General features: G+C 36.0%; 2 protein-coding genes across 2 annotated transcripts in view; both read left to right on the forward strand.

Annotated features, from left to right (window-relative positions):
• Window positions 1-17574, forward strand: part of LOC306888392 (synaptic vesicle membrane protein VAT-1 homolog-like) — a 34634-nt gene extending 17060 nt beyond the window's left edge. Inside the window, exons 8-9 of the mRNA XM_079446646.1 lie at window positions 14855-14938; window positions 16715-17574. Coding sequence (XP_079302772.1) covers window positions 14855-14938; window positions 16715-16813 — 183 coding nt within the window. The 3' untranslated portion in view covers window positions 16814-17574. The remainder of the gene's footprint in view (window positions 1-14854; window positions 14939-16714) is intronic.
• Window positions 17575-21744: 4170 nt separating this feature from the next.
• LOC306879770 (tetranectin-like protein) lies at window positions 21745-24461 on the forward strand (the record flags this gene model as incomplete). The annotated part of the gene is made up of 3 exons (XM_079432955.1): window positions 21745-21850; window positions 21970-22062; window positions 24064-24461. 3 exons carry the CDS (start codon window positions 21745-21747, stop codon window positions 24459-24461), a joined length of 597 nt encoding a protein of 198 aa, XP_079289081.1.
• Window positions 24462-25730: the final 1269 nt, after the last annotated feature.

A 25730-nucleotide genomic window follows, 5' to 3' on the forward strand; every position in this document is an offset into this window, starting at 1 on the left:
TCTTTTGATTTGAGGCTGAAATATGACCCATCCATGTTTTTGACAGGTTTGGTGAGATTACCCATGTTAATCTCACTAATTGAGACATTCATCCTAATCACCATTTCAAGCGCATTTCTTTGGAAACATTTGGCCGTAAAGTGCTCCATTCATGCTCATTTGAGCTCTACTTCAGCGTGTAGTGCTGTCTCACGTCAGTGGCCGCAACAAACCTCATTGGCTGCTGTGCCTAACAAAGAAGGCGCTCTGTGACATTTTCTTCTCAATCACACCGTATATTGCACTGTTGTCGTGGTAACCAGGGGCCTGCTCTGTGCCGGTGTCTGGTGACCTGGCAGAAGAGAGGCTTGGCAGTCACTTCGAGTCAGATGCAACGACGTCCAGATCAGAACTGGCCTGTGGAAAAGAATGGTAGAGCTGTATCTCGAAACATGATGCTTGACAGGCATGCTGGACGTTTGCTTAATTGATCTGTGCCTGTGGGCTTTGGCCAATTAGCTCCTCATTCTGCATGGCTAAGTGAGCATTTGCTCAGGAGAGTATATGACGCATAAAACAAGAAAAAAGGACTTAATCATTTGTACACGGTTTGAACAAGCACAAAAATGATCCGTTTTTGCATACTGTAAAGTCTAAGCCACCCACACACACACAAAGCAGCTTGTTGTTAAGCACATTACACCATCTTCACAGCAGATAAAGGATGTTCTTTGCTCAAGGCTACAGCTGGATTCTTGAGTAGCTTTCACACTTCATGAATCCATTTTAACCCTTAATTCATCCATGTTTCTTATTAATCTTGGGGTTACTGTAAATTTGTAATTTGGGTTAACCAGCTGGATTAACCTGGCTCTTATTTGCATCCAGTGGGGCATACAACTCTGAGAACATGAGATCTGTGAAAGAATCTAATTAACCCTGTAAAGCCTGACATATGAAAAACTAGCCAGAAAAAAACATTGTTTTATTATTATTATTATTGAATAGTTTACAGAGCCTTGACAAAATATTAAAAGGGTCATATGACGTTGCTAGAAAGAACATTGTTTTGTGTATTTGGTTCAATGCAATGTGTTTAAGGTTCAAAAAACACATTATTTTCCACATACCGTACATTATTGTTGCTTCTCTGCCCTGCCTTTCTGAAACGCGTCAATCTTTACAAAGCTCATTGTTATGAAAAGCGCGGTGTGCTCTGATTGGCCAGCTATCCAGTGCGTTGTGATTGGCTGACTACCTCAAGCGTGTGAAGGAAATGTTACGCCCCTCACCATATTTGGAAACATACATTGCATAAAAGCTACGCTTTCTTTGCGTAAACATTTGGGCGGTGTTATGCAAATCTTCACACACGGTGATGTAGATTTGTGGAGCGTGTTTAAATTAGGCGTTTTAGGAAGACATGGACGAGTCTTAACTTACAACGTTGCTTCACACTGTGCACCTATAGTACCACAATTTGTCTGCTAAATTCATAACTCGGGGTTAAAAGTGACCTTAACCCTTTTTAAAAAGAAACTGACTCACAGTTGTAGTAGACAATATTACATACACTTTTGGGAAGCACTAACACAGATGCTTCATCTAAATATATAATTTGAAAGGATATGATGTTGTAGATGACACACAACAACCTTATTTTATTGAAGTTACTCATGAATAATCAGTTTCATGTCAAATCGTACCTTCAGCGTTTTTGGATCTTGATTGTTCATGATACTTGTGTGAATGTAATTATTTAGAGTACACACTGTCTACATTTGTGACCCTGGACCACAAAACCAGTTATAAAGGTCAACGATTTATACATCATCTCAAAACATTGATGCATGGTTTGTTAGGATAGGACAATATTTTCCCGAGATACAACTATTTGAAAATCTGGAATCTGAGGGTTCACAAAAATCAAAATACTGAGAAAATTGCCTTTAAAGATGTCCAAATGAAGTTCTTAGCAATGCATATTACTAATCAAAAATTAAGTTTTAATATATTTACGGTAGGAAATTTACAAAATATCTTCATGGAACATGATCTTTACTAAATATGATTTTTGGCATAAAAGAAAACTCCATAATTTTGACCCATACAATATATTTTTGGCTATTGCTACAAATATACCCCAGTGACTTAAGACTGGTTTTGTGGTCCAGGGTCACATTTATGGTGCCCCCCCCCACACACACTTTGGGCTTTTGACAGTTTCTCTCCATTTTCATTGTATGGAAAAGAGCAGTCTTTTGTGTTCCTTGAAGACAACAGGGTTTGAGATATTGAACTATTCCTTTAAGATGTTGATGGCTTTGGGTGTTTGTTTTTCATCCTTCCCATCAAGCAGAATCCTTGGGGATTCATCAACACTATTGATGCAGTGTTCTTCATTTTGTAGAGTTACAATCTCTCATCATGGAGCCTAATGCAGTTTGCAACATAATAATACCCCAGTGTCCCCAAAATGATATTGGCATGTGATTTTTCTTTCCCCTTCACATTATTCAGTCTATTTTCTTCCTCAGATTGTCTCAAAATACGCCCCAGTACTTAAAGTGCATGCTTGTTGTGAATAGCTTGTACTCCTTCTGTGGTCGATGTTTTTCAGTAAGTGTTATAATAGTGGTTTTATATGACTTTAATTATTGAAATGAATTATTGAGTCTTAATGGATTTTTTTATAAAGATTTCGGTTTGAGAGCGAGGAAATGTTCAGGATATTATTGTGTAGACTATCCCTTAAATATTTTTTAATATCTAAAGATTTCAGTGCCAGCACTTTCAAATCTCCTTCATATTCTGGTGCATTTGCAATAAAATATTTTTATCTCTTTATTATATAAACTGATATTACGAACCTTGTTTCATGAGGATAGTGCTGTGACAACAACACTTTATACAGAACTCTACAAAGCTAGCAGTACTTATTTTCTGATTGCATATAACAGTGTAGCAACTCTCAGTACAAACTTTGTTTTGTTGGAGTGGGATGGAGACCTCTCCATAAACTGATTAAAAGCAGACCTCTGAGTGTTGGGAGTCTATACACACTTTAATTTCTTTCTAATCACAAGCTTCTTGAAAGCCCTACAGATTGCTCTGTGCTGATCTCATGGGTTGAGGACAGGCAGTACTGTGCTTCTGAAAGCACTATTTGATTTCTGTAGAGCACTCTCTGATTTACATTGGGAGAACAAGTAAAGCACTCTAATCTTATTCAGTGGGATGTGCGCAAGTATTCATGTATTAATGAAGTTAAATAAAACGGTAAACTAGGACTCAAATTGTTGTCAATCCACATTCAAACCTGTTGTAAAACGGCTGATACACCTAATCAGAATCAGTTCTGACTGCCCCCGTAATAGTCAACTAAATATTAGACGGCAAGAAGAGGCTTAAGGCCTGGGTATACTACTTTTTCCATGTTCCCCTCTGTCTCGCACAATGTATAGTCAAAGTATACTTTAAAGTATACTCAATTGTGGATGAGTGTTGGTGAATGAGACTCATTCTGTCTCAACATTCACCTGTGCTGTTGGACGCAGACTGTGTGTGCGGACACAAAAATGACGGTGTGCATGGATGTTTGTGGACTCTTCTGTTGGTGAAAATTGTCACGCAGAAAGTATGCGAAACCAACGCAAAACGCAAACGGCCAACCAAAATTTAGTCACAAAATAGGCCACAAATAGTCAGTTAGTCGCAGGGGAAACAAATGGTCCATGTCCATGACAGACAGATCATTAACAGTTGGTGCTTGTGGTAATTGCTGTTTATCGGCCAGTGAATCCAAACATCATTCATTGACCTCAAATATGGCTTATCATTTAAAACTGAAACATTAAATGTTTCTTTTACATGGCCACTCGCTCTGTTAACCTAGCTAAATGTGCACTATATGCCTTCATTTTTGTAGCTTCATAACATTAAGGTTGAACCACTGATGTCACATGGACTATTTTAATGATGTCCTTACTACCTTTCTAGGCCTTTCTAGTTGTGTTGCTGTCTATGCAGGGTCAGAAAGCTCTCGGATTTAAAAATATCTTAATTTGTGTTCTGAAGATTAATGAAGGTTTTACGGTTTGGAACGACATAAGGGTGAGTAATTGATGACAGAATAAAATTGTTTGGATGAGCTAACCTTTTAACAGCTGTCAGCCATGTTGGTCCGCAAAAGAGTGGTCTGAACTTTACCCAGTGCATTTTTTATTTTTGTCACACGTGCTCATCTGCACACCACTTATGTGCATCCCTATCAATAGAAATCTTGAAATATTTATTTTAAAACTAACCAATTCAAATTGAAAACAAATAGGCTACTCTCTGGTTATGTAATCTGTATGAAAGGTACATTTCTCTCTAAAGGCGCATCCGCTGTGCTTTTTTCAGCATCTTTGCAGTCGACACTGACTCAGAAAACACAACTAGTAATTAAAATATCTCCTCGTGTTTTCTGACATAATCATAGTCATTACTTTTGCTTTGCGGCAAGCTTGAGTGTGGAATAGCCTCAGGCCTCCCCAGCATATATATTTAAGTAATTAAATATAAACGTGATTAATCGACTAATGGCTAAAATGAATGACTACTAGTCGACTAGAATAATCTTTAGTCTGGGGCAGTCCTATACTGGCAACCACCCAGAACTCCTTAGCAACCCCATAACAATGACATGGCAACAACCAAGAGCATCCTAGCAACTTCAGCATTGAAATGCTCTTGCAACCATCCAGAACACCCTAGCAACCACATAGCTATTTGAAAACGGTATTTAATAGGTTATAGGAAAGACATAATATTTACTGATTTTTTTTTCCTGCAGAGCAGTGTCCCTAATTAAAGTTACAGAGTAACCCAGATCATTATATTCAAACATCTGAACAGAATGACCAGCTGGAGCCTGATAAAGTCAGAGACTGCATGTGCTCTGATGTGTCTGACAAGAGACTAATAGTCCTCACAAGCAGTGGCGGCACCAGGCTCAAACTGGCACATAACACCAGGGAACACGTGATCACTCCGTGGCTCATGCTTGAAAATAAAAGAGTTCTGAGAAGTTTCTTAGTGGTAGGATGTGTTGGCCTATGACTTCTCATTTCATATTACAAAAGTATAGAAATGGTTTTACTGCTTAAAAAGCTTTGGATTTCATTTAGTAATGATTTTCAAAAACCTTAATGATGTCTGTATTTAATAGTTGACAAACAGGTCACAGGAATGCCACTGTCTTTCTTTCCCAGTGCAGTGACTCTTGATCAGGTGCCTTATTTGAGTATTATTTGAGAGCGAGGGAAGTGGCTTTCCATGACTTCAATGTGTGGGAGGGGAATTCCAGAGGGTGAAAGCCAGTGCCAACCAGAGCTCATTGTAGGCTAATCTGAGGTCACCTTTTGTCCCTGTGATGATGAGGGTACAGATCGGGGAGGATCGTTCGCATAGGCGGAGTTTGACTTTTCTGGAATAATATTATTTTCACCAGAGCTGTAACCACCACAGACATTGAATGATAATTAGAAATGGTCAAATTGTTCCTTTCAATGCTACGTGATGTTCTGCTGCTCGGCTGTGCTTCAATATGTTCTGTTTGTTGTTAGGATAACAAAACGTTTTCAAAGTTACATTCTAGCAGCACTCGTCAATGACAAAATGATTTAATGTGGCCATTCAAATCAAAGAAGGTTTATTACGCACAGTAATGTCCACTAATGTAAACTACGTGAATTGAAATGAATGGCAATAATTTGGATAATTCATATCTAAATGTACAACCTGAATTCCGGAAATGTTGGGAGGTTTTTTTTTTAAATTTGAATAAAATGAAAACAGAATTTGGTAAAGATAAAACTGTAAAACTCAATTAATTAGAGAGCCTTTTTGAATGATACAATTTAATTTAACCAATAAAACCGAGTATAGAAAAATGAAAATGGAAAAAAAAAAAGAATTTGGAAATAAAATGGATTTCATATAATTAATTTTTTGTGGTAATAAAAACAGATGTAAATGAACAATAGCTTGACTTAAAATACATATATAATAGCAATGATGCAATAATAATTGGTTCAAATAAATTACCAAAAGCAAGAAATCATATGGTTTTATTGAACAAAACCGTTAAAATAGGCTACATGTATTATAAACAATAGAGCTAATGTACATTACGCATTACAACAAAGGCCTGCAGGGGGCGCCGACGGCCTGATGATTGTTTTTACACATTACTGTGCGATCTAATCCTTGTTTAATATTGACCAAGCACCATTTAATTCAAATGTCCACTTAATGTTTAGTATTTGTCCATTTCTTTAGAACAGAAATGCTATAGCCACTGTAATTAATTGAATATGTGGACATCAAAACGTGTAAACTCAGAGTGAGGGTTTGATCTTTTATTTTGAAATTGCGATGTATTCTCCTGTGTTTGCGTAGGTTTATAAATGATTTACTTTAACAATCTGATGAAATGGCGCACGTTGCGTTTCCAGATGAACGTTATACTAAACCCAAACTCACAACAACATGCAGAGATGGAGTTTGAGACACTGAACATGTAAATGATAACAGTTTCTGTGGAGCTACTGTGAAAGGAGCCGCTGTGTGACGCACGTACGTAACCTACACGCATGTAAATAAAGTGCATATACTGTATTAGAACTGCATCACATATAATTATTTAATTAAATCGTAGCGTTTGTGAATTCACAATTATGCTTAATTATGATTTTTAAATGGGTTTAATATATCATGCAGCCTTGGAAAATAGTCTAATAATGTGTTTTATGGATTCTTGTTCATGAAATGCGCCGCTTCCGGTATTTGGCCGGTTAGTCAACGCGAGCAAAATGAAGTCGATGATTTAAAAAAATGTAATAGTCGACTAAAATCGACGAATTGTGACAGCCCTACATGTTTCCCGTGGTGTAGCATCTCCTCTTCTTTTCAAAACAGTTTGAAAACGTCTGGGCATCGAGGTTATGAGTTTCTGAAGTCTTGGTGTTGGAATTTGGTCCCATTCTTGCCTGATATAGGTATCCAGCTGCTGAAAATACACAAGGCCTTCCCTGAAATAGACGTTGTCTGGAGGGGAGCATATGTTGCTCTAAAACCTTTTATATACCTTTCAGCATTCATAGTGCCTTGCAAAACATGCAAGCTGCCCATAACGTATGCACTTATGCACCCCATACCATCAGAAATGCTGGCTTTTGAACTGAATGCTGATAATATGCTGGAAGGTCTCCCTCCTCTTTAGCCTGGAGGACATGGCGCCTGTGATTTCCAACAAGAATGTGAAATTTGGACTCGTCTGACCATAGAACACTTTTCCACTTTGAAACAGTCCATTTTAAATGAGCCTTGGCCCATAGGACACAACGGAGCTTCTAGACCATGTTCACATATGGGGAAGTCGTGGCCTAATGGTTAGAGATTCTGACTCGTAATCCAAAGGTTGCGGGTTCGAGTCTCGGGCCGGCAGGGATTGTAGGTGGGGGGAGTGAATGTCCAGCGCTCTCTCCACCCTCAATACCACGACTGAGGTGCCCTTGAGCAAGGCACCGAACCCCCAACTGCTCCCTGGGCGCCGCAGCATAAATGGCTGCCCACTGCTCCGGGTGTGTGTTCACGGTGTGTGTGTGTTCACTGCTGTGTGTGTGCACGTTGGATGGGTTAAATGCAGAGCACGAATTCCGAGTATGGGTCACCATACTTGGCAGTATGTCACTTCACTTCACATATGGTTTCATTTTTGCATGATAGAGCTTTAGTTGGCATCTGGAGATGGCACGGCAGATTGTGTTTACCGACAGTGGTTTCTGGAAGTATTCCTGGGCCCATTTAGTAATGTCAATGACAGAATCATACCGATGAGTGATGCAATGTCGTCTGAGGGCCCGATGACTAGGGGCATCCAACAAAGGTCTTCAGCCTTGTTCCTTACGCACAGAGATTTCTCCAGTTTCTCTGAAACTTTTTTTGATGTTATGCACTGTAGATGATGAGATTTGCAATGCCTTTGCAATTTGACATTGAGGAATGTTGTTTTTAAAGTATTCCACAGTATTTTTACGCACTCTTTCACAGGAGAGCCTCTGCCCATCCTTACTTCTGAGAGACTCTGCCTCTCTAAGACATACCTTTTATAGATAATCATGCTACAGACCTGATGTCAATTACCTTAATTAGTTGCTAGATGTTCTCCCAGCTGAATCTTTTCAAACTTTCTTGCTTTTTCAGCCCTTTGTTGCCTCCGTGCCAACTTTTTTGAGACCTGTAGCAGTCATCAAATTAAAAATGAGCTCATTTAGTGGATAAAAGTGTAAAATGTCTCCGTTTAAACATTAATGTTCTGTGTTCTATTGTGAAAATAATATTGGCTCATGTGATTTGAAAGTCTTTTAGTTTTCATTTTATTCACATTTAAAAAATGTCCCAACATTTCTGGAATTCGGGTTTTAACAAGACAAGAAACATAGAAAAATAGTTGACCCCAAAAAATAAAATTTGCTGAAAAATGTATTCACCCACAGGCCATCTATGGTGCAGTTTTAAAATTTAGCAGTACATCACTTGCTCACCAATGGATCCTCTGCATTGAATGGGTGCTGTCAGAATGAGAGTCCGAACAGCTGATAAAAACATCACAATAATTCACACAAAATCCTTATGACTCCAGTCCATCAATTAATGTCTTGTGAAGTAAAAAGCGTGTTTGACAGAAACAAATCCATTATTAAGGCATTTTAACTTTAAAGGAGACCTATTATGCCCCTTTTTACAATATGTAATATAAATCTCAGGTGTCCCCTGAATGAATCTGTGAAGTTTCAGATCAAAATACCCCACAGATCATTTATTATATCGTTTTGAGTGGAAGCTGAAACACAGTGTTTTTGTGCATGTGTATTTAAATGCAAATGAGCTGCTGCTCCCTGCCCCCTTTTACAGAATAGGGCTGTGCCTTTGCAGCTCATATCTCTGCTAAAAACATCTGTTTGGTTTTGATTATCATCTCTATCTCGCTGAAATCATATTGTGTCATAATCATATATTCTGATATACACTTTTCTGAGCGCACACATCTGAAACATGCGCACAGAAAGCGGCTGTCACGTGGCATGTGAGTACTTGACAAAGCTCTCCTTCATGTCTTATTATACTTAACTGTCAATGACAGTTAAAAAAAAAAACTTTTAAAAAGTTACAAAAACAGTCAGTAATGTCTTTGAAGGTAAACCGCTGGGAAAGAAATTGCATGTTTATATTAGATCTGTGTGGCAGCAGATTAATATACAGTAAATAAATCAATAAATCCACTGTTCTCTTGTCTCTTCTGAGGCTGGGACTTTTGCGAAAACAGGGTGCTGTGGGTAGAAACTTGTGGATCAAGGGGTGGTAATATTATAATAAAATCCCCTTTCTACCTCACGGGGGGAGCTAAATCGGAGCGGTTCATTTTTTTCACAAGCTTGCAGAGAAAGGCTTACCAAAACCAAATTTACTGAGTTGTTCTTTTTCACATTTTCTGGGTTGGTAGATGCACCAGGGAGTCAATTATAGCACTTAAACATGGAAAAAGTCAGATTTTCATGATATGTCACCTATAAAGCATTGCTTCTGGCCAAAATATCAGTCCATAATAATGCTTCCTCTAGTAAAAAAAGTCCATCCTTGTTGTCCTCACACATCAAAATCCACATATTTGTTTAGAAATGTTTTGCACTGGTGAAAGCAGTATTATGAATAGAGGACTCGTATTTTAGCTGGACGCAATGGTTTGAAGTTGGAGAAATTTTTTATGATGGATTTATTAGTTACAAACACAGCTTTTCACTTTCATTTTTGGTCAAACTTGGAGCAGTTTCCAGCATGTTAGGTAAACAATTAAAGGTAAATGTGCGCATGTTTTTTTTTAAATATACTATTAAAATAGTTAATATTGATTAATTATAATTATTTTAATGTTCTTCTTTCCTTCCCCACAATGTTAAGACATGGTTATGGCCTTATGGACTTAAATAACTATATTATAATTAATATTATTGATATGTCTGACAAAACTGTGCTGTGCTGTACCAGGCCTTAATTAATCAAAAATGCTTTTTGGCAGTTTGCATTCAAAATCCACAGTTTGAATGGGCATGACACTTCTGGCCTAGACCCATTGGATTTAAGTATTTGAAAGTTGGATGTATAAATGAATATATGTGAGGCTTTGAAAATTAGATTTGTTCTGAAACCCTTGAGAGACTGGATGTGCCTCTGGGGATATATTGAGGCAGTCTTCCACTGATGCATTTTATCACCTCCAATCCTGCATAGCCACTGTGACTCATTCAGACACAATCAAACCCTCCGCATATTTGCAGTGCCGTTGAAATGAGACTGATTCTGAGGGACACGGCTGGAGAAATTACCCTTGATGTTTTATGGGAAGAGAGGGTGGATGGGATGATGTCTGTACACAGACTTATTACTCACCTAATGGACAGAACAGCAGTGGCATTGGTAGTTAAAACCCTTCATCCTTTGCTTTAAAGCTGAGGTGTTTTGAGATGAGTTACATGCAGAAGTTTAATACTTAGCGGGCCTTAACATGTACCATTTACAGTTATATAATGTGCAGTTTAAATCAAAGGGGTATTTTTGAGGTTGAAACGTCTTATGGAACATATTTTACTTAATACTTGGTTTAAACTAATATAAAAAGTAATACTTTGCGAAATTAGTGCATAATGCACACTTCTGGTCAAAGGTTTGGAATAATTAAGATTATTTTATGTTTTTGAAAGAAGACTTTTATGCTCCTTATATCACGTGACACTGAAGACTGGAGTAATGATGCTGAAAATTCAGCTTTCCCATTCAATTCTAATAATGTTTCACAATATTATTATGTATATTGTATATTTCTAATTTTTTACTGTATTTCATCAAATAAATGCAGCCTTGGTGACCATAAGTGACTTCTTTCAAAAGCATAGAAAGAAATCTTAATAATGTTTTGACAAGTAGTGTATTAAGAAGAATGAAATGAGTGGATCTACAATCTTATGATTTTTGTAACAAGTTGACAGTAAAGCGAGTCAGAAGATTGATGAGCATAGCCAGGCTGACAGCTGGTACAGCTGACAGTGATGAACAGGATAATGATCGTTTGAGACAGAAGGCATGATTTTTCTCTAGACTATCAGCGTAAAACCGGGTCCTTTCGATGATGTATCACCTATATAAAGGTGTTGATGAATACTAATGATGCTCTCACAGAGATGGTTAACTTGCATTATTAATGATAATGGGCCTAGAACAGACACTTGTGGCACACCAGCCTTTGTCAATGATAATTTAGACATGAAACGCTAGCAATATTATTTGTTTACAACAATATTGAAAATATTTACTGTAACGTTGTGATGGAGAGACTTTGAAATTGTCTTCCATCACTGTTTTCACTATTAATGTTGATTCAGATTTTTTGTATTTCCTACTCTAGCTAAGTGGGCATGGTAAGTGCAAACTGAGAGAAATGTAAATGTGCAAATATTTTGGTTTATCTGTTCTCTTTTTAATTGTATTTATCTTCTTAAACTCTTGTTTCTAAATCTCATGTATATCTTAAGACACTTTCTGTTTATAACACCTTTACCCAAAACAATGACTTATCAGGATATCAGGATAAAACTTGTGTGTGCAATAGACCAAGACACTAGGGGACTGTGGATGAAAAGCGTCTTTTAAATGGCAATTAACAGTTTTTGAATCGTTAAGAATTGTTACCATCGAGTAGTACTGATATTTATTCCTTTTTCATCATTTTGGCTTTAGAAAATCGATGCCAGGGACTGTTAACAGTTGTCGTGTTTCTATTCTCAGGGCCTGACAAGCAGCTGTCATGTTTATTCATTTACTGATTCATCCAGTTAACAGTCACTTTACAAGATGTGGACATACTGTACATCCCCCACATAACCTGTGGGCACAGTATAAACTCTGACATGATAATCATATTGTGCAATACTGTCATGTGTATTCTGTCTGGTTGTGCAGTGTGCCTTGTGATGTCCTGTGAATAACCTGCACCTTGTAATTAATTTTATCTCGGTCTTACTACTGAAAATAACCTCTCTTCATCCTTAAAGCTCATTAAAGCTACCATACAAGTTTTGGACCAACCTAACTAATGATGTGATAGTAGCTCATTTTCTTTGTGTTTGTAGCCGCATCTTCATCTTGACATTTGGCAGTTAACTATAAAGTATTACTGCTTTTTTAAAATTCTAGGCAATTTATTTAATTCTAGACAAATGTGTGGATAAAGGCTGAAATGCACAACTTTTCAAATTAGAATTTAAACACTATCCACCTTTTTTCTAATGCATCTACTGCTTTTAGATTTTGGGTGGCACTTCTGGTTTGGGTTCCACTCAAAAAGACTGAAACAAATCACTTCAAATCATGTTGCACTACAAACAATCCTTATCTGTCTGTTTGAATAAATGAGCTATGCATGTTCCTTCATGTTCTGTTTTCAGATAACGTAACATTTGGTATTTTAATGTGACATGGAGTAACAAGAATATATATAGCAAAAGCTCTTTTCAATTCGCTGCATTTTCCTCTGCATTTTTCCTCCTTTTATGTAACATACCAACGCATGTTACATAATATAGACATAGTACTGCAGTAATATTTAATATGTCTGTATTATTTCTGCGGAAATAATTGAGCTTTTGGGGTAATTCATGGTAAGTAATTTGTTAAAGGGCTCATATGATGTTGCTAAAAAGCACTTTATTGTGTGTATTTGGTGTAATGCAATGTGTTTATGCGGTTTAAGGTTAAAAAAACACATTATTTTCCACATACTGTACATTATTGTTGCTCCTCTATGCTCCGCCTTTCTGAAACGCACCGATTTTTACAAAACTCATCGTTCTGAGATGCGAGGCGTGCTCTATTTGGCCAGCTGTCCAGTGCATTGTGATTGGCCGAATACCTCAAGCGTGTAACGGAATTGTTACGCCCCTTACCGTATTGTGATGCCGTGTCCCGGCGCGATGAGACAAAAACAATAAAACCCATTATAAACGAGGCATTTGTTGCATCCAGTGGGGACATAATTACTGATTACGCGTTGCGTTGCATCGCTCGGAGTAAACATTACCATGTCTGCAGTTGTGATCAGAGAAACGACCAACAACAAGTGCTACCCTACACTGCTCAAAACTAGAGTTTGAATAGTCAGTGGCAAATTCTTTAAATAAGAAAAAAACGTACTTACAGGCTGTGAGTCAGAAGCGCCAGACTGTCCTTGCAAAGTTGGAATTGCCCCAATTTATAGAAACAGCCTTTGATAGCTGGCAGGCTAAGAAATAGTCCTCCATAAAATGCGCTGCACACACGCTAATATTTGGGTTGAACTGTTCTGGAACAGTGTTGTAAATACAACTTAACCACTGATTCCTAGTTGTGTCCTCTTTTGGAAGCCCAAACAAAGTACTTTCTCTTTCACAACGAAACACAGCGTATCCAGGACATGGTGCCAGCGGCAGCAACAATACTACAGCGAGAATAATAGTTCCGCCTTCTTTCATGCGTGTACGTTTGGGTGGTGTTTTACAAATCTTCCCACACTGTGACGTAGACGTGGGGACCTGCTTGAATGAGCCGTCTTAGGGGGGCATGGTAAAGTCTTAACTTTTATAAGAATATCTCTTTAGTTTTGAGACTTTAGTCTTTGCAACTTCAGGGATCTTATCTATGCACAAACAGCTTGTAAAACGTGAAATCCCATCCCCTTTAATGCTTTTGCACTTTTAAAATTCCTTTTAATGATTGATGGTTGAAGAGTATCACCTCATTGTACCCAGTTCTTGAAAATGCTTATGTTTACAGTGTAACAGAAGTTACAGTTATAGTTCATGCAAAGCATCAGGTGTGTAGGAAAAAGGATAGGCATAGGCTAGGCATCATATGCTTTCCAACTTTGTAGAGGAAAACTGGGCATCAGGCAGTAGACTGAGGATCTCACACTACCAGACTCTTTCTGAGAGTCTTTCCGAACATAAACTCACATAGAAACATGCGTCTATGTTTTAAAATATCAAACATGTTTTATGTACGCCGATGAAATCGTAGCCTGAAGTTAAAAGCGTGTGTCCATCTCCATAGATTATGCAATTTTCTGTGAAATCCTTCAACTCCAACAGTCTAAAATCTGCAGACTGGCTCCGACTTTCAACAGTTAGCGTTGACTCATCCAGGCTACACATTATGGAGAAAAACTGTGAATTTAGTGTACTTCAGCCTTTAGGGTGGTCCAAACCCATATGGTTTTCTTTCTTAGATCACAAAAGGAGATGGCTAGCCATTCTTTCCCATAGAATTGAATTGAAATGGGACTGAAACTTTCCAAACGGATGCAATAGCACCTAAGAAATCATCCACAAAATGTGTTATTATTTTTCAATAAGTCTTCAGAAGTCATATAATAGCTATGTGTGAGGGACAGACAGAAATGTTTAAGTTATTATTCACTGAAAGTCTTTATTATTTTGAACCTCACTGAACTCTGCAATCGCAACGGCACACTGGAATATATAGTCTCTATTCATACAGGTTAGAAACAACAATGAGGATTTAAAATGAGTTACATAAATACTGACAGAATTAATTGGTGACATTTAAATGGAGTGCATTGATTGTACTAATTGCTGATTGTGACTCTGCTGCCCCCTTTAGTATTGTCTGTGACACTACACACATGACATGAGGAAGTATGGAGCTTATGCATCACTTCTTGATTTGTTTGACTTAATGAAGTTGCGTGTGTGTGTGATTTGTTGCTCTTGTTAACCTGTAGGTGAAGGAAGCCATGCAGAGAATCCATGACAGAGGAAACATAGGGAAACTGATTTTGGACGTGGAAAAGTCTCCCACGCCTTTGGTGAGTGAGTCATCCTAAAACCCATATTCTAAGGCAAGCAAAACATTGTGCAAAACATTATAATTATCATGTCAACCATTGGTGCTGCCTTTTCATTTTTCTGTTTTCATAATGTCTTGCATTATTCGGTTTTCTAACATCATTATTTTTTAGATTCGGTGTATCCAAAACTGTGTAAGGAAAAAAAATAAAGGGATCTTTTATGAAGCACAAAGGCACATCTGAATAATACACCTGTTTACTTAAAGAAGGAACAAAAAATGGTATATGACAGTGATCCAAGAGTCGGGTGACATCACCTCAGCTGTTTCCATGGAGACTGCGTCTTACGACGCTGTTCTCAGAGGAGACGTTCTGTGGAAATTGTGGCCTACAACAGCTTGCTTTCATGAAATCTACCTTTAGTGTCTTCACTTCAACTTGGGAAGTTCTCAAAGGAGCAACTGAAGAAGAACATCTGATAAAATTGTTTTCCATTTGCTCCCTTCCCAGAAGATTTTATTGTGTAGATGTTGATCTTTTAGCTCAGAAGCCTTGATCTACTGTGTCTTAGATGTTTCTTTTCAAATGTCAAAAGAGGAAGGTGTTTGAAGGATAATGTCTGTCGCTCATAGCTCAGGACCCTTAAGTGATAGTTTAACTAAAAATTACAATTCTGTCATCATTTACCCATCATTTACTTTCTTCCTTCTGTAGAACACTAAAGCAGATATTTTGAAGAACATTGTCTAAACAACATCAGGTTATTTTAGTATCATTGAGATTTTATTTCTAGTTTTTATTAACGGTTTGAATTAGTTTTTAGTAGTGCTGTCAATTGCATCCATATATATTAACACATGCATGTATATATTTAAGAAAAATGTTATATTTCTATATTAAATATATATATAATATAAATTATATAATATATATACATGTAAATATTTTCAAAATATATACTGTAGTGTATGTATGTATATATACATAATAAATATATACAGTACACACAGATATATTACATAAACAAAAACTTTTATTTGGGATGCGATTAATCGTTTGACAGCACTAGTTTTTAGTTTTTCATTTTTTATTTTAGGTAAAGTTTGAGTAATTTTGGTGTATATTTTTGTCATTTTTATTATTATTTTAAATATGCCTTTGAAAATGAAAACAAAAATGTTTACTTGGCGACTATCTGAAATAATAAAATATTTTAAAATATATATTATTTTAATTAATTTTTTTATGGTTTTAGATTAAGATACAGGTAACTGTAATATCCATCAGACTGTATTTTTCATTTTAATGGCTTTATATATTAAAACATATTTTCATGGTTTTATATTTAGTTTAACTATAATAACCCTAAACATCATTAGACTGCATTTAATTTTATAGACATAATAATAAATTAAAATTAAAACATTTTATTTCAGTATTGCTTTTACTTGATTATCTGTTATGTTTTGTAATTTTTGCTATTTGTCATTTTATTATTATTATTATTCAATATTTTCTTTTGTGTTCCATACAGGAAAGAACATCATACATAATCTCTCTTTCTCTCTCGCTATTTCTCTGTGATTAGAAGATATTTATATCTTATATACTATAGATTTTGAGTGTATAATTTTTTTAGTTCAATCCGATTTCAGCAATCCTCACAATTGTTGAGATCTCTGAAATGCTAGAGGAGATGCATGCCTGAGAGATTTCCTGCACCTCAGATCATTCGGAGAAGCAGGAGACTGTCAGTCTGTGTGAAAACACAATGATCTTTGGTTTCTCTTTCAGATGGCCAATGACAGCACAGAGACCAGTGAGGCAGGTGAGGAAGAAGAGGAGCAAGAGGGAGACAATGACAACAAAGAGCGAATGCCCTTCATTCAGTGAAGCCAGACTCATCCAGAGACTATCATGAACCTGAGCTGAGCTCCGTGTCATTGTGAAACGTATGTGTGTGTTCCGTCTGTTGTTTGTGTGTATCTTTGCCAGTTTTAGACAATGCAGTCAAAAATACTCCAAAACACTAAGTGTGTTGTTAAATGTTCGACTGAAGTGCCATTCTTAGTGCGGTGTTGAAATGTTGCAGTGCTTTAGACCAAAACGTTACTGTAGGATTGCCTTTTCGTGAAAGCCTTTTGCAGCCTTTCGGATGTTTTATTTGGCCCCGTCAGTCAGTGGATTGACAGATGACTGCAGTCACAGTCCAAAATTATTGCTTGCCAAGAGACAAATGGAAGTCAAAACTGGTTTTGACAAGTAAATTAAACGCAGCAGTGGCTGGAAACGTTATAAGGAACTGCAATTTAATACATGGTGTAAGTCCAGTATAAGTGTCTTCAGATGTCTTTTAATGACTTTTACCTCAGTGGGCAATTTACCATCTAACGTTTATCAAGAAAAACTTTTTTGTTTCTCTAGAACTCCATGCGATGGCGCGTATGTGAAATATTCCTCACAATAAAAAATTATTCACTACCAAAAATGAAGATTCTCCCTCATGTCACTCCAAACCTGTATGACTTTTTCTTTTGCTGATTTTTTGAAAAATGTTGCTATGGACGTCTGATGAAGGCCTTGAAGTTGGCAGAAACATCTCTGTTTTTGAAGAAATAAAGCATGTTTGCAGAGTGAGTGCTGCACTTTTCTTCTGAAGTTTGCGATTTTTTTTGGTTGAGCATTTGCATTTTATTTTTGTCTATTTTCAAGCATGTTGGTAACCATTGACTTCTATTGTATAGACAAAAAAAATCATCTTCCACAGAAGAAAGAAAGTCATACAGGTTTGGAATGACATGAGGGTGAGTAAATAATGCCTACATAAAACCATTTTATCCATAAGGAAAAAACTGGATTTTCACAAAAGCATTTTTATTCAATAGAAATAATACTATAAATGAACTGAATTCATTGTGCAGGTGTGGCAGGGTAATTTTGGGCACTGCTGCAGATGCGTGCGTGTGTGTGTGTGTGTGTGTGTGTGTGTGTGTGTGTGTGTGAGTGAGTGTGAGAAATGTTTCCTGACAGTTCTGGAGGTGAGTGTGAGACTGTATTTATGACTGAAACTGGTGAAGAAAGGTAAAGGCATAATTCAGCTGGAGCTTCTTGTTGTCCTGTAGGTGATTGTTTGGGTCGCACATTTTTAGTGTGGCACTGTTTTTCTGCTCAGAGCATCTACAGTACTCTTGGTACATCTCAGATCACATTATTTAAGACTTTTAGAAGATGAATTGTCATGATCAGCTACTATATGTAATATACCCCTACAGTATTATGCATGCTTTTTAAAGAAAGAGCTCACCTCAAAATTTAAATTCTGTCATCATTTACTCACCCTCATGTCATTCCAGACCCGTATGACTTTCTTTCTTCTATGGAACAGAAATGGAGATATTTTGCTGATTGTTCATGCTGCTCTTTTCCATACAGTGGCCCAGGGGGCGAGTAAACAATGACACAGATGCTTTATCTCAGTAAATCACCAGTAAATGTTCTGATGCTAATGTCAAAGCCAAGCATCATCTTTTTAATTTCAAACTAGTAACCAACAACAAAAAATTATTCTTAGTGCCTTTTGTCGCATATCTGCACCGAGCACCAGAAGGCTTGTCAGTGTTTGTTTTTCTTTTTGTTTTTCATAGAGAATAGACACTTTAATGTCAAATATGTTGTGTGGCTTAAAATCTTTTCAGCTTACATATACCTCAGAAATGAAAATTGTGGTTGTGTTCTCAAGTTGTATTAGTTGTGTGTGTATATGAAGGTATGTGTTTCATCTCCTCTTAAATTATTAATTAGCTGGCTTTATAGAGAATATATATAAAAACAACCAGTCTGATAGTAATTGATCATAACTTGTGCTCATCATTGTTCCTCGTTTTTGAGTTGTTTCTTTACATTAAAAAAATATGAAAACTTGCTTATAACCCTCCAAGATGAAGAGGAGTTTATTTCTTCATCAGAACAGATTTGGAGGAATTTAGCTTTACATCTCTTCTCCACTGTAGTGAATGGCTGCCGTCAGAATGAGAGTCCAAACAGCTGATAAAAACATCACAGGTTATCCACAAGCTATCCAGGCAACAGTTAATATCTTATAAAGTGAAAAGCTGCTGTTAGAAACAAATCTATCATTAAGATTTTAACTTTAAACCATCACTTCTGGCCAAAATACTGTTTTTTTTTTTGACTGGAGAAAGCGTATTTACCGTATTTTATCTGGAAACACCTTAATACCTAAATTATGGATTTGTTTCTTACAAACATGCTTTACAAGACATTAATTGATGGACTGGAGTGGTGTGGAATACTTGTGGATTATTGTGATGTTTTTATCAGCTGTTTGGACTCTCATCATTCTGACGGCACCCATTCACTACAGTGGAGAAGAGATGTAAAGCTAAATTTCACCCATTGCTGAGTAAGTGATGTAACGCTAAATTGCTCCAAATCTATTCCAATGAAGAAACAAACTCATCTTGGATGGCCTGAAGGAGAGTAAATTTCTATCACAGTTTTATTTCTGAGTGAACTATTCCTTTAAGCAAGAATGGAATGACTTACACATGAGCAAAAAATGACTGATAATAATGACTGTTCACCCTCTTTCTAATTAGGCCCACAAATTAAGTGTTTTGTGCTTGATTCTTGTTTGACTATCAGACTGGTTGTACATGACTGAGTATATGAAAGGCACACATCTTTCCACATTTTCCTGTTTATTTTGGGTTACAATTGTTTTCTTTAAAGACTTGCCTTAGAGTATTATTTCTGGTGTGTTAGTAGACCCCAGCTCAAGACACATGAAAGCATATATTGTTGCGGTGTAGTTTTAGTTTGTAGACGTGCTTTTATGTTGTGGTAGATTGCAAACACATGAAATCTGAATAAAATGTTGTGCAGAGCATTTCTATGGAGTGTTATTTGGTCTTTAAGCCATTAAAATGCTGTTCCGCACGTCAACCTCATAACCTTTCACACCGCTCCTCTCTGATATTTTGCTGCAGAACTGGTAACACTGATTGAAACATGACAGACACAAATGTTTTTTTGTTTTTTTTCAGTAACCCCAGAGGTTACCCACACGGAAATAACCTATATAAACATATATGTTTTGATATATGTTTTTAATATATTTGACATATATAAAATTGGCCGTTTTCCTATAATATATGTACATATATGTACACATATACGTGCATACATGTACCTATATAGGTACATATATGCATGTATATATATGTGTGCATATATGCACCTATATGTTTACCTATATATTAGTAAAATTATTAAAATCCATAGCTGCTAGACAACATAAATAAAAGCCCAAAATGTCGAAATTTACATTTACATGTACATATAGGGCTTATATGTGGATATAAAGAAGCAATACAGGATTTTTTTACAATTTTGCCTATATGTGGCATATATACGCATATATGCAGCATATATGTTATCATATATGTGCATATAGGTTTCATATATGCGCATATATCCTCATATAGGTTCTTTCCATGTGGGTACTCTCAAATGGCACTGAGGAAATTAACAAAGCATCACTTTGCTCTTTTCAGTTGAAAATATTGTTGTCAGTGACCTTTTCAAGGTTTGTTATTCAGAAATCTGACATTTGGCAGTGATACAAATTCCCCTTGGATTTCTGACCGTCACTGCAGTAATGGAAATATCTGCCAGAATAATTAGTGTTTTTCTGAAAAAAAGTTCTTTTGACAACCAATAAACAAATATTTATAAGATTACCTGCCCCAAAATGAATATTTTAAAGAATTTCTGGGATTGAAGCTTGTTAATATCATTTGAGTATAATTTATATATCATGATTTAGCAATATGCATCATATTTCTAAATTATTAATTTTTATTTAATGTGAGGAACAGGCTGAAATTTGGTAACTTGTTACAGTATGGATCCATTTGTTCAAATAAACTATGTAGCTAACATGAAAAATACTTGTAATTCAATAATCTTAATGTTCATTACTAAAACTATTTTTTAAATGTAATGTATCTGTAATATTATTTGATAGACCTCAGCTAATAATAACAATGCACAGTTGCATTTTTATTAACTAACATTCACAAATAAATATATTATGTAACAAATGTATTGCTCATTGTTAGTTAATATTAAGTGTTACCTGAAATTTAAATGATTACTGACTGAACATTTTGACATCCTCAAGTCTCCTTAGCATGAACTATGAGAGTTCATGAAATTATTTCCGAATGATTTTTTGCTTTAAATCTAATCTTTTCAATGAACAAGTTAATATTTTTATAAGTTTGTGTCCTTTCTTGAAATCTTCAGTCCCTATTTTTTGTAACTGCATGGAAAATGCATGCAGTATTGAGAATATTATTATTCGTGCTATATCCTCATGAAACGTATAAATGTATCTGTCAAAATCTTTTTCTTTTGAAAATGAGTCTAGAAGATCTGCAGGGCACATGTCATGTGTTTCGAAGACACGCAGTAAAATATATTCCCTCTGGGCTGTTTGCTCTTTTTTGCACTCGTCTCTCCACTCCCTGCATCTCACAGCATCACGCTCTAAAATTAGCTGAGAACACTGAGCTCTGAACTGGACTTCCTTCCCTGATCAACAGCCCCTCTGTCTCCAACTCCAGCTCAAATCAATGTGCAGCTATTCATATCCTCGAGGTGATTATAATATACAAATTTGTCAATTCCCTTTAGGTACACAAAAACACTGAATGTCCAGCCAATAGCCTAAGAGTAAAAAAGGGAGAAAACTGACTTGTCCACTTTCTCTCAGTGATTTGCACAGCTCGTCTGTGACCATGGCACAGTCTCAGCTTCTGCTGTTAGCGATCTGCTTTAGTGTCCTCCATTCCGAATATGGCCATCCCTCTCGCGCCAAAAAAGCGGTTTCAGCTCGACATAGAGGTAACTTTGTATGTTTTTCCTTAACTGCATCAAATCCTTCAGAACTCTTAGATTCAATCAAGCTTTTGTAATGTATTGAATATTTGATCTGACCTCTGGTGTATCGTTCTTTTGTTGAGATACAGCGACAGAAGATGAGGACATGAGGACACAGATTGACAAGCTGTGGCAGGAAGTCAATTCCCTGAAAGAGATGCAGGTGCTGCAAACAGGTAAACAGTTATACATGACTGATTTCATTTAAAAAGCATGCTTATGTTGCAGATCATTATTTAATCATTTTTATCAAGTGGCAAGTGGCAGCAGCGCATATTGTTAACAAATGAAACTTGACATCAGAAGTGTCTTTTACATCATTGTTTTCATAATCTCTTTTAATGCTTTCAAGAAGTACACACTTATTTTGATGTGTTGATTAACATAAGTACTTGATTATAATTTAACTGCAGTGTTATTCGATGTTTCAATGAAAGTTAATATATGTACTAAATCGCAATACATTTTAAGTACATTAAGTACAATGCATTTTAGTTAAAAGCTGTTTTTTCATTCATCAGAGAATCCTGAAAAAAAAAAACTGATCACGTTTTAGCTAGAATATTAAGCAGTGCAACTGTTTTCAACATTGATAATAATAAGAAACGTTTCAAATCAGCATATTAGAATGATTTCTGAAGAATCACGTGACACTGAAGACTGAAAATGTAGCTTTATCATCAAAGGAATAAATTGTTTTAAAATATATTCAAATGGAAAACTTATTGTGATGATATTTAATAATAATAATAATACTGTTTTTGCTGTGTTTTTAATAAAATGCATGCAGCCATGATAAGCCTAAGTGACCTTTTTGAAAAACAAAGAATAAAAAAACCAACCCCAAACTTTTGAATGATAGTGTATAGTCTTATAGTGTATAATAAGACTAAAATGGTACCATTAGGTGTTTGACAGATGTGGATATAGTGACTGACAATGAATGAGCAATGCTGTAAATACTTGTTAGCTGGCATGTTAGTGCTTTGTCTTTACAGGTGACCTGTTATGCCTCTTTTTACAAGATGTAAAATAAATCCTCAGAGAGCATGTGTGAAGTTTTAGCTCAAAATCCCCTACAGGTAATTTTTTATAGCTTGTTAAAATTGCCACTTTTAGGGTATGAGCCAAAACGTGCTGTTTTGTGTCTGTCCCTTAAAATGCAAATGAGCTGTTGCTCCAGAAGAAGAGGGCAGAGCTTCACGAGCTCGTGGTCCGTGCTGGCCTTTGCAAATAAACATTCCACTATTAGTACAAGCCTGTTATATTTACAGAAAACGTACTCGGTTTAAAAATCAGTCATCTGATTGTACTGTGCATAATAAATGTGTGTTTATGAATTACACAGATGAGCATCACGGTGCAATAAAAATGACTCATGGTGCCATCATTTGCTATTACAAAATTTATAAGCCCCACTAGTGATTATGAGCTCAACTAATTCAAGCGGTCGACTTCACATTGCTTTCATATGCAATTTTTTAACTGCCACATTTTTATTTACGGTCATTCTTGTAGCCTGTGAAGGAAGCATCAGTCAAAACAGGCATATAGCTTTAGCAACATTAGTCTTACAGAGTGATAAGAAGTGCCAAGAACAAACACATGACTTACTTTTTCTGGAGCTGACTTTCGTGCATGAAGCGTTGGTATCGATCCATAAACATAGAGAGGACTTTACGGGGGTTTTTTTTTTCGGGACATTTTCTTTGATAATGAAATTTAACCACAGTGTCCTCAGTGGCTCTGATGGAGGGAGTCTATGACGACTCCTGTGTTCGTTGGTGCATCAGAAAACAGACCTCTTTGATGCTGACATTGTATATCTCCAGTAATGGCGGACTGCTGCTTCTCACTCAGGGCTGTGTTTATGCTAATAGGGCAGAGATCGTAGGTGAGACTTCCTTCAGTGACGAGTAAATGAGTAGATGGATTTTTACCATTATAGGCTGATTGCTTTCACACACTGCGGCCACACAACTGTGTTCAAAACTGATTTTTGCATAATAGGTCCCCTTTAAGAAAGCTAATATGTCTTATTACAGTGCTTCACTGGAATGCTTCACAAATAAATATAGCAATATTTTTGTCACTAATTATTTGATATTCACATTGTAAGGCATGTGTGAAACTGCTATAAACCAGTGTACGAGTGAATGTGTTTTTATATGTTTCAGTTTGCCTGCGTGGCATCAAAGCCCACAGGACGTGTTACCTGCTTTCTGAGCAGGCCAAGCACTACCATGAGGCCAACGAGGACTGCATCGCACAGGGAGGGACCCTGGCCATACCTCGAGACATCAGCCAGAACGACGAGCTCACAGACTATGTCAAACGCAGCTCACCCGCATCCAAAGATTTCTGGATCGGCATAACAGACATAGTGAAGGAAGGCCAGTATGTGGACGTGAACAGCCTGCCTGTCACTTTCTTCCACTGGGATCGTTCCAAGAGAGAGCCGACCGGAGGGAAGAGAGAGAGCTGTGTTACGCTCTCAGTGGCAGCACAGGGAAAATGGCACGACGAGGTCTGTCGCAGTCAGAAGAAATACATCTGTGAATATCTGATCCCATGATGTGCACGGCGCATGTTAAATGACAGCCTGTCATTAAGCTGCTCATTAAAAATGAAACACTCAGTGGTAATGTATGATGTGTCCTCTTTATTCACTCGAACGATAGAGGAACACTAAACAGGAACTTGCTCAGGTTTACAGTGCTTGTTTTCAAGGCAAAAATATAGCTTTTTTGGGGTATTAATGGTATTATGTACAATTTTTTTTTTTTTTTTACATTTTGAACATGAACATTTTGAATTCGCAATCAGATAATTTTGACAATTTTGAATAATTTGCACTAATCATCTTTTGAGGTCAATTGTAAAAAAAACACGATGACAAAAAACTAAAACCAAACAACAAAAGTTGTTTTTCAGATGAGGTAAACACAAAGCTGTGTATTTATATAGATTGCATAATATCAAACATCAAACTTTTTATTTGTTTGTTTGGCAGCATTCCAACACTGCAAACATAATGAACGAAGATAAAATGCAAACCATAAGGAATGATTATACAAGAATAAAATAAAATAAATCACCCCCTTTTATTTGAGTAAATATTAGAAGATTTGACTTCAGGAAAATCTTGTCCCAACATTTTTCAGTTTAACTGTAATTACTAAATGAATTAAAATAAATAAAAATATATAGACATTTAAAAAAAAACTAATAAAAATGAGAATAACACACTACAAAATGGCTAAAATATTAACTAAAACTACAGTAAAACAGAAAATATAAAACCAGATTCTTATTCAAAATATTAAGAAATATAATAAATGATACAAAACACTAAGGTATATGGACCATTTTATAATTTATTCTTATCAAAAGTTTATTATTTTATTATAACTACATAATTATAAATGATAAATGTTGGGAAAGAAGAGAACACAACAAAACCACACACACACACACACATATATATACATATATACATACAAAAATACACATATATACAAATATACACACATATATATATGTATATGTATATATGTGTATGTATATATATATATATATATATATATATATATATATATATATATATATATATATATATATATATATATATATACAGTTGAAACCAGATATTTACATACACTTCAGAAAAAAACACAAAAACTTTTTTTTCTTTACTGTCAATCAGAGTAAACTTTTTCTGTTTTAGATCAATAAATATTAACATATTTTCTGCATTTGTTAAATGTCAGAATCGAGCAAGGGAGAATTTTAATGTATTTTTTTCATCACTTTCATCAAAGTCAGAAGTATACATACACTAAGT

This window comes from Barbus barbus (assembly GCF_936440315.1).
Source record: "Barbus barbus genome assembly, chromosome: 2".
NCBI classification, from domain to species: Eukaryota; Metazoa; Chordata; class Actinopteri; order Cypriniformes; family Cyprinidae; genus Barbus; species Barbus barbus.